Source organism: Apteryx rowi, unplaced genomic scaffold (assembly GCF_003343035.1).
Source record: "Apteryx rowi isolate R43461 unplaced genomic scaffold, aptRow1 scaffold_264, whole genome shotgun sequence".
Taxonomy (NCBI): Eukaryota; Metazoa; Chordata; class Aves; order Apterygiformes; family Apterygidae; genus Apteryx; species Apteryx rowi.
Genome location: NW_020449019.1, coordinates 441,588 through 452,303, shown reverse-complemented (window position 1 = coordinate 452,303; position 10,716 = coordinate 441,588). Strand labels below are relative to the sequence as shown.

The following is a 10,716-nucleotide window of genomic DNA, read 5'->3' as shown; positions in this document are numbered from 1 at the left end:
GAGTTCCGCGACTACCTGGGCGACTTCATCGAGCACTACGCACAGCTGGGGCCCTCCAGCCCCGAGCAGCTGGCGCAGGCCGCGGGCCCCGCCGGCGAGGACGGCGCTGGCCCTGGGCCCCGGCGGGCCCTCAAGAGCGAGTTCCTGGTGCGGGAGAACCGCAAGTACTACATGGATCTGAAGGAGAACCAGCGCGGGCGCTTCCTCCGCATCCGCCAGACCGTCAACCGCGGCCCGGGGCTGGGCTCCACGCAGGGCCAGACCATCGCGCTGCCGGCGCAGGGGCTCATCGAGTTCCGCGACGCCCTGGCCAAGCTCATCGACGACTACGGCGTGGAGGAGGAGCCGGCCGAGCTGCCCGAGGGCACCTCCTTGACTGTGGACAACAAGCGCTTCTTCTTCGACGTGGGCTCCAACAAGTACGGCGTGTTCATGCGGGTGAGCGAGGTGAAGCCCACCTACCGCAACTCCATCACCGTCCCCTACAAGGTGTGGGCCAAGTTCGGCCACACCTTCTGCAAGTACTCGGACGAGATGAAGAAGATCCAGGAGAAGCAGCGGGACAAGCGCGCCGCCGCCGCCGCCTCCGCGGGCGCCGGGGCCGAGCAGCAGCCCGAGGCGGAGAGCAGCGCCGCCGCCGCCGCCGCCGGGCCGCCCGGGGCCCTGCTGCAGGCCGACGAGCCCGAGGAGGATTGATCCCGACTCGGCCTGCCCTCGCTGCCTCCCTGCCTGCTGCACAGAGACACACACCCCCCACAGAGACTGAGCCTGTCACGGACAGAACGGAGAGACCGCGGCACGCAACCAGAGAGAGAAATAATACAAAGCGTAAAAAGAGGAAAAACAAACAGACAAAAAACGACAAAAAAAATGTACCTGTTCATAACTCCAAGGGAGCACCACCCACCCGACAGCCTCCACAAACTGACAGCCGAGCAACTCCTCCGACCTGCCACCCATCGCTGGATGTTCCTCCACTTTACCCACCGTATCAAACAGTAAGCAGCTGCTAAAAACAAACAAACAAAACAAAAAAAATTTCAAAAAAAAGTAATAACATTATATATGAACTGTGTTTCCTACTTGATTAAAAATATAAAGAACTGAGTGTTTATTTCCCTAATTAACCAAGAACTTTTGTACACGTTTAAGCTATTATTATTAAAAGTGTTTGCAAAAATGGTCAAGATTATAATATTGCTGAATTATATAAAAAAAAAGTCCTTTTCATGTTGAGCTAACATTTGACTTTAGCACAAAAAAGAGATATTTTAGAACACGTAAAATAATATTTTTAGTTTTTTCTTCTCATTTTGTTACCAAATTTCAAAACCTTACATGGAGGTTATTATAGTATATTTGACACCCTATATACCTGTGATTAGAGATGTGTATATATATATGAGGGCTAGGCATGCTGTGTGTCTGAGCTTTGTCTAAATGTTATGCAGAAGTTTGTAGAGTTAAAAGGTACGTAGGTTTAATTCATGCAAGGTAAACAATAAGTGCTCTCTTTTATACAATATGCATTGCATCTGGACCTTAAACATATAAAAATGGTCAGTGAAACTTCTGTGAACATGAAGAAAATTATTAAAAAAGGCATTTAAATGAAATTTGCTAACTTGTGATTTTTACGTTTGAACCAAAGTTATTCAAATAGTAAAAAAAAAGAAAAGAAAAAAAAGGAAAAAAAAAAGTAAAGATTTCCTCCCATATTTTTCTGCACCTGTTTGGTTTACAACTAAGTAGGCGTATTGTCATTATTGTGTATATGAGATGTACTTGTATTGTTCATAATATATTTTTTTTATTATGTGTACTTAAAGTACTTACCTAACGTGCAGCAATTTCCAGTAAACCTGTTTTTGGACAACAGGTAGTGAGTCTTTTGTGTCGTCACTGGCACTAGCACTATCTCCTAAACTTGTAAGAGGTCTGAACCTATACTTTGATTTGTGCCAGTGCTGTTAACTTCTGTAGGCCTGTTAGAAATCAGTGCAACACAATTATAGAGTAATCCTACTGAGCCATGGGATTTTGAGTTTCATTTAAAAGTGAAAGCCAAGCTGGTGTCTGTAAAGGATTTCCATGTAGCTGTGGTGCTAGTTATTACTGGCTACATACATTATAAATGTAGTTGTGACCCCTTCCCTTCCCCCAAGTGTACAAGCCTTCTCTCGAAAGTATGTACTTGTGAGCTCTAGTAAAAGCGTAGGATATGAAAATGCAGAATTTATCAGAACACTAATTTGTCAAATTGTGTTCTCCAAATTGAAATTATTTGTAATAATAGACTTTTACAGGTTTTTCTTTTTAAAAAAGTTTGTGTGCTTTTAATTGACTAACTTCTTGCTGCTGTATAGTAAAATATTAATATATTTTTATCATTAAACTGCTGCATGACTATCATCATTATGAGTGAAGAGAAAATGTTATAAAAAAAGATGCCTTAAACAGTAAAAACAAAACTTTTTTTTTTTCTTGGCTGGAATTGAGTAGAAAGCATTTAAGAGAAACTAGGATCTTGCTCCACTCAAAAGTTTTTTGGGATGCAATCATTTTTCTTAACGTTCTTGGCAAAGTTAACCATGTAGTAGACCTAGCTGCTGTATATAGAAGGCACCACCTGTAGGAACAGGAAGTTGTCTGTGCTTTTTATTGATTGTTAAGGATGGATTTTTAGAAGGGTGGGGAAAAAAAGCTTGTTTTAAATAATTTTATTTTCTGCTGTCTTTTTATTTCCATTTTAAAATTATAATTCCCTTTTTTTTTTTTTTTTTGGAGATGTACTGTAAGTGTCAAAACAAGCTGTTTCCATTGTACCATGCGTTTCCCTTTAAAGAAGTTTATTGTTAGTGTTCACAGAAAGTTAAATATGAGATGACAGTACAGTAGTTAGGTATTTCTTTAACAATCACTGGAAATGTTTAAAATTGCTTTAATGTGCACTTTCCTATTTCCAAGTAGTAAAATAAGCTTTCAGAGTGCATAATGTGACATTTGAAATGGTTCTCAACTGCATGTAAACATTGTCTAATAACCTGCTTTTTTTTAATTGGAGGGTCTTGATGAGCAGTTTCATTTATTGTACTTCAACTGTGATGTGTAAAGGACTGCATTCTCCATGCTGCTAGATGTAGTTAGGAAATTAATTGCTTTGGTTTTGCTACTTGATTGTCTTGGTTCTACTGTTTACTACAGTTTTAAAAGTTGTTATATTGCGGATTGACACACATTGCTTGTAGTTACAAAATGTTTTATGTTATCAGCAATAAGTAGTGTGAGTCAATGAAAACACAGCAAAGTGTCCTTCTTTACCTTTGAGTTAATGTAAGCATTGTTAAATAGGTAGACTTCTCCCCTGGGTCACAGCTGACTGGCGGGGAATCTTCTTTACCTGTACAGTTCAGATCCTGCCTGGGATCTGCCTGAGTCAAGAAGTGCATGGGTCGTGCAGTTCCAGTCATACCATTACAGCTTAACACCGTTCTGGCAGTTTTGTGAACAGTGTCTTTGAGAATTTGTGGTCAGTTTTTGTTTTGTTTTGGGTTTTTTTTTTGCTTTTTTTTTCTTTTAATGCACGTTATATATGTTCTAGGACTTTATGAATGGTGATAATGAAAGACTAAATGACTGTAAAGATTTTTTTTTTTTTTGCTTTGTTGTTGTTTTTTTTCCCAGAGGTGCTCGGTACTTTACCAAGGCTCTAATATCTCAGTATTTAAAACAAAGTACAGAAAACCCTGTTTAATGTTAGAAGAAGAAAGGTATATTTGACCATATGTGTTGTTTTTTAAAAAAAGACAGTATGCTCAAATGTGCCAAGATATCTAATTCCTGAGAAGTATGCCTTATATTTTCCTTGATGATATGCTTTTAAATGTCTTGTAGAATAGGTCCAAGAGCATGATAAAACTACTTTATAATGACTACGTGCAAGAAAACTTGAAATTCATTGCAATACTGACATTATTTTATTTTTAAGTTAAAGGGACACTGTCAAGTAATTTACCATTAAAATATGACCTCCCTTTAAACTGGTTCTACTCTAACGGAGAAATGTCCTCCAAATTCAAAGCCCATTTTTTTGTTTTAAAAAAAAAAAGTAAAATTGCTCTGTCTCTGAGAAGTTAAATAAAAAAAAAGAAAAAGAACTAGCCACTGTTGATTCATGCCTCTTATTTATGGTTCTGCTTACAACGCTGCTGTGAGAGGCAGCCACTCAGCCGCAAGGGGAGCAAAAGTTAACTAACCAGACCTGTACCGAAATTAGCACCAATGTCTGTGATGCCAAGGAAGTTTACAGCTTCAGCCAAGTAGGAATCATGGGGGCAGAGGACGAGTAATTAGAAAGAGTCAGTTGTGGGGTCAGGATAGGATGCTGTCCCTGAGCTTCCAACAAGGCATATTCGTATGTGATGGAGAGTTTAAAAAAAAAAAAAAATACTTGACAGTGTCACTTTCTTGCGTATCCCTTGCAGGGGTTGAAATTTGCTCAGTGTAGCGTTCTTTGAGAAGCAGTTGAAAACCTAAAACTTTACTATTGTAAAGAGTAGAAAGGCTGTCCAGTCTGGGCACCTGGGTAGCAAGACAGATGCAATCCTATCAAGTGAGGCAGAAAGCTGCTGATCATTTTAACCCCTGCTCAGAGCCGACTGATAACTTCTTTTTTTGGGAGCAATTACTTTGTTGCCTTTAAAAATAGCACTGTAACCACCTTTTTTTATGATTAGCTGTAGTATAACCTTTGTCCCTTCAAACTATGCAAGCTATTAAATGTAAAATAGGGATCAGTTAAAGATAGATGATTATATTCAATCAGATGGCATTCATGCACTAACTGGAGTATATACAGATAAAGCTATTAGAGTGACTTGTATGCTAACAGCAAAATATAACATACCTACCTATTCTAAAAATGACTATTAATATTGTATAACAGGACTGTGGGGTTGGGAGGGGATGTTATCTCTTACCTTCTTAAAAGCGGATTTAAGATTTTTATAACTGTTTTTTCCATCAAACTTTAATATTTTTGTCAAATTTTTAGGTATTTAATTTGTAAAATAGATTTTACTTTGTACTGGCGTACAGAAAATAGGGATTGATTTAAACTTTTTGAAGCCAAGTGATCAAGTACATTTGTAATAAAAAGTCAATGGATCTATATCAGTCGTACTCACTGTTTTCATTTCTTGTACGTTCTAATGCAGTGGCGCTGTATGTCTCCCAAGGAAAAAAAAATTGGGGAGGTGGGTGGAAGGAGAAGGCAAAAATACAAGCATTGGTATTGCCAATTAATGCGACTTCTCGTATGCAAGTAGCCTTTTGGTAGTCAGTGGAGATTTGGTAGATATGCATTTTTACTAAAAGCACGTGCACCTTTTCAATACTGGTTTGTGAAAACCTGAAGTTTTTGACATGTCTTTGCTTCATGCTTCCACCTTGAAGTAGTTTAGTACCTGTAAACTCTCAAACTGACCTTTGGGAAGTATCCTTCCCTGGCATTTAAGAGGAAAAAAAAGAAACCTCTATAATTTCTTATAAGGTGGTGAACTATGGCATGTTATATTTTTGCACCTGCACACTGTCTCCTGTCCTCAAAGGTCTGCCACTTCTTATTTTCTCTAAGTTGGACAACTTAAACTTTTTTTTTCTAAGTAAAATTACTAAGCGTTTTGGATTGAAGACTTCAACGGATCCAAGTGAGTTTGGATCCAACACCTTGCAGAGCACTGACTTTATTTTTTTTGTTTGCTTAAAACCTAGACCTGCCATTTCCTCTTTCAGGGCATATACCAAATCTGATTGACTTGTTTGTTTCAAAAGTTGTGGGAGCTAGAAATGGAAATCCTGACATTAATGTACAAGAATGCTAAAACAGGTTTATATTTTTGGGGACTCTTGTGAAACATGAAATATCAAAGTATAACTAAAACCAACAAATTTCCTGGGTTTTGCTAGTCCAGTGTGTAGAAAATGAGTCTCCATCTCTGATAGGTGAGTTGGAAAAAGATAGTGAAAGCAAATTATTCCACAACACAGCAATTTGCTCATTCAAAAACCTGCTGCTTCTTATTGGCTTGGATTGTTTTTCAAAAGATAGGATTCTGCCTAAAATCCTGGAGAGCTTCTCTGTTAAAAGGACACTGTCAAGAATTTTTTTTTTTAACTGCAATTTCAAAATCCTGCTTTGCACTTTTTTTTTTTCTTTGCTTATTATCGGGTTTATCCAACTTTTCCTTTTATTCTTTATTATCCTTCTCTGCTGGCTGCCTGCTTGTGTAACTGAAGATCACTGTTAGTGTTGATGTTTGGACTATTTGAAAAAGGAGTCTAATGTAGTTTTAAGTTCTTGTGCCAGGTTTTGTATTTTTTGCACATGTATTTCTCTCACTAAAAATTTTACTCTCGTGGTTTTATTTTATAGTGTGTAAAGAGAGGTGAAAGGATTTGAATTTTTGGTAGCAGAACAGAGAAGCTGACTGCATGCAAAGTGTTGTCAAAATGTTTTGACACAACTGACAAGGTAAACAGGCTAGTTCCATTTTTATTCTCGATTCCTTAAGCTGTTGCAAACTCCTGTGCGGCTTGTAACAATGAAAGATAATTTCAGCCCAGAGCTTTTTTTCAAGTCTATGGTTCCTTTTACACTGGTTACTTTCACATGATTTAACTCTCTGGTACTGCAAAATGTTGTGTGTGGGCTGCAAATGTGGCAGGGAGATACATATATATAGTTTAAAGCGAGTTAAGGGTAATCTAACGAACTTTCAAAATGCTAACGGTTTTTAAAAGCCTGTTTGAACCAGAACCTAATCTTTGGACCTGAAGTGTGTGGCATTTTTTTTTGCTTTAAGTTGGATCTCTTGTGTTGAAATTGCTGAGAATAATGGGCTGATGGCAAATGGCAAATGCACTTCTAATTTGGCAGGCGCAGTTAGTGTGCTGGAGTGGGGGAGCCCTGCATGGGCTGTATGCCCTACTCAGATGAGCGATACCGTCTCCTTGCTCGTGTACGGTTTGTGTCAGATGCTTGTCTTGAGTCTGCCTTGTGAATTTCTTTTAGCCTGGCTTCCCTTCTTTTCTACCTTTTGTCTTTTCAAAAAATTTTACTTCTTGATGGCACAGTGTTTCAGTGGCAGCTGCAAGTGTGGGGTGAAGTCAGCCTATGTTGTAGTCTGCAATGTCTCATTTCTCGCAAAGTATGAGCGGACTAATGAGGATTTACTGGGCCATGCGTTGTTTGTAGTTAATACAAATCAGAATGGCTGTGTGTACCATGTAGAAGGAAATACCAAATTGTCAACGGTTAGGCGTTCACAGAGTTACTCTCCCAGTGTTATACTGGGTATTTCATTGCAATTTGGATCACGTGGAAGTGTTGCTAGAGGAGTGTTTTGGAAGAGAAAAGATGAACAGATTTGTCTTCTGAAGTGCTCACCTGTGAGCATGTAAGATGCTGTTGTTGCCAGTGGGTCAGTTACTGTAACCGGTCAGAAGCTAGGGACTCAAGCAGGTACCAAGTCAGCTAAAAAGACTGTTCTGGAGGAGAAGCTCCTACCTGACACAGACAGAGGAGATCTTCTCCTTTGAAAGAGCCAGTTGGAGGATGAGAATAAGAGAGTTTAGCAGACTTTTGTGGCTCTCAGAGAGCATGTAGTAGGACAGGAGGGTTAGGCAGGCGGGACTGGACAGTTAAGATATGTACTGGCCACATTTTGAATGCTTTGGTATATGAAGTGGTGCTGAATGTGGAGGATACATGGTGTCATTTACAGAGAAACACATCAACAGCCAGATTATAGCAGCTCTGGAAAACATTTCCCAAGTATCCTTGCCCCCTGTGGCAGCTGGACAATCTAGGTGGCCCAGAGGATTTGGGCAGCACGGATCCAGGGGGAGCAGCGGGAGGAGGGGGATGTGGATGTGGGTAGCTCCACAGGTCCGATCTCTGCGACTTAGCGTCACTATGTGACTAGAGCCAGAGAAATGATGTTTGTCAGGAGACTGAGAGCATGTCATGCCTGCATCTATAAAAATAATAAACACCTGTGTAGCTTATTTGAGGCAAAATATCACAGAAGAGGGAGAGGGAGAGTTGAATTTATATAGCGAGAAATGAGGCATGTTTTCACAGAAATGTCAATTAGATATTAAGTGAGAAAAGAGAAAGATAAAGGACTTCTGGCCCTACTCTCTGTATTTGAGTGTTGACTGGATTAAAACAAGACAGAACGAATGGCTGGATATTTCTAAATAATGCTTCAATGTTCTTGTTCAGATCAATATTGCTTGTACTCATTTGTCTGTAAAGAGAATTTGGTTTCTGAGTCTTTTGCTCCAGAGGGCAACCCGTCCTGCTGAGAAGGATTCCTGCTTAGATTGGTTTTATGAAGCATATGGATATTGTCTCTTTTTGGATGACTTGGAATGTCATAATGAACATCCCAGAGTGGTCATGGGCTGTGTCTACATGAGCTTTGTAGCTCAGGAGTGCACTTTGGAAGTGACTCTATTGTCCCTATGTACCATACTTTGGTTTTTATCATGGAGGAGTCTCAGAGCATGCAAACTAGATTCGAAAGACAAGCTCCAGAAGTGCACCTTGTGCTTTAACCACTAATGGACATTAGGTCCGCTGGACCAAACTAGAGGTCATGAACAGTAAAACCCCTGAATCACCAATAAGGTGGCTTTTTTGAACAGGTATCTTCTGGATCTTCATCAGCAGATAGCTCTCTGGGTTAACTCAGATTATTTCTTTGCTTTGCTGGTCATCGGTTAGTTTGCTGTCCATCTTCCTGCCTTTAGCTTTGTAAAAATACACATCTTAGTCTCTTCTTTGGCCTAGGACATGTAGGAAACTGAAGTGGAAAGAAGACTGGCTACAATGCTGGCAATGGAAGTTTGTTCTGAGCCTTCCTGGCTGTGGTGCAGAAGGTGGTTTTTTTGTTTGTTTGTTTGTTTGTTTGTTTGGAAACACTAACCTGAAATATGCAGGAACTGAAGAAAAGCTTCATTCTTTCTGTTGCAGTTGAGAGAGGTGTGGGGTTACAACTTGCAGTGTAGAAAGATGTGTCCCTCTTGGCTAGTGAAAACTTGAAGAGTGGCTGTTATGGAAGCTGATCAGCAGTGTGTCCTAGTGAAGGCAAAGTGTATGCTTATCTTAAGAGATTTAGACCTCTGTTCAGGAAAAACCTCTAGACACTGAATTGTCATAATGTCATCTCATTTAACATATTGACTTCTATAGAGAACTGTTTGTAAAGCTGGTTTGCAAACTGCATCTGAATCCCCTTGATCATGTTGACCCAATTGAGTTTGGATTTCATCTTGGACACAGTACAAAGATTGTGCTTTCAATTCATATTTGTGACTGTCTTGGTGTAAGAGAGGTGTCTTTGCTGATAGCGGGTCGATTGGTTTGACCATCAAGTGGCACTGTTGTACTTGCAGACTTGCTAGATGGTATGGGAGTTGAGCCTGAGTGGCTCATTTGCTTTCAGAGAGATCTCACATGATCATGCTGGGTCAATGCTCAACTGCTCTAGAGTGGATCAACATTAATATATGGGGCTTTAGGGCAAGTATGCGAGGAAATCTAAACTGTGGACTCTCTGCTGCACTGTTGAACTCTACACGTATGTTTTCAGCTTATCTGTGTTTTAAGCTGTGTTGATATACCCAGTGTTGAGATGAAGCTGCAGGCTAGCTGGAGGAGGCTAAGCCTATATAGTGTATATGCCTGGGTGATTTATACTGCTGGGAGTAGAGGGTGGAGAAAATGAGCAGTGGCTGCTTTTCCTTCTTTCCGTTGATGGTGAATGTCTTGATGTGTGACTCAAATTCAAATCACTGGGCATCTCAGATCTTCAGTACCTTTCAGATAGTGTGCTAGCTCTGGTCAAAGATTTGGGGAGAAGAGGGGAGGGGGCTGGTTGTTGGTTTTTTTTTTTTTTAAACTGTGCCTGGGTAGAAAGATTTGTTATCATGTGCCAGAGTGCAAGAGAGCATATGTGTACCTGCAGTAGGACCTGCCTGGACAGGACATCTCAGAGCATCGTTGCAAATCTCCATTGCTTTGCGTGTCTTTCTCACCTCCAGGTTGAGGTTGCTGTAGTGTTTCACTAGGGACTATATTTTATTTCTCCGTGATCTGTGCTGGTTGCACAGTACTTTGTGAGTGCAATGTAAGCTGTTGGCTTTATTGTTTGTAGCCCCCAAGCATTGGGACTTGCTTTTCTTACGCTTGCCTTTTATTCTATGTTTTTATATAGACAGAGGAGTTTAAACCAGCAGTTCTTTGGGAGTATGTGTCATCTTGTCAGCTCTCCTGGCTCTGTGCCAGCTGATCCAGACTCCTCAAGACTTATATGTTTACCTAGGTGTCTGCAGGCAGGCGCTAGGTTTTCAAAGACCAGCTCTTGTCTTAAGAATCCTTCTGCACTGGTCCAGCAGAGGAAGGCCCAGCTTTCTCATTTCTAGGCAAATTGTGAAGGCTTACTGATCTGTCAAGACTTGAAGAAATGGCTGGTCTAGGAAGTCTGGATAAAGGACTGGTAAAATCTGGTATTTAAACCTCCCACTCAAGTGATGATGAGGAGAGCTGGCAACGTAACATTGGCGTATCAGGAATTGTGTGGGTAGGTCAACTTAAGAAAATTTTTGTGTTTATAGCACCAGAGGTGAAGAAAATAAGCCAGTGTCTTG

The 10,716-nt window shown here is 40.4% G+C and overlaps 1 protein-coding gene across 1 annotated transcript in view; it reads left to right on the top strand.

Annotated features, from left to right (window-relative positions):
• PURA (purine rich element binding protein A) overlaps positions 1 to 1,616 on the top strand; it is a 3,096-nt gene extending 1,480 nt beyond the window's left edge. The window contains exon 2 of the mRNA XM_026067906.1: positions 4 to 1,616. Within this exon, the coding sequence (XP_025923691.1) occupies positions 4 to 696 (693 nt within the window). The 3' untranslated portion in view covers positions 697 to 1,616. The remainder of the gene's footprint in view (positions 1 to 3) is intronic.
• The last annotated feature ends 9,100 nt before the right edge of the window (positions 1,617 to 10,716 follow it).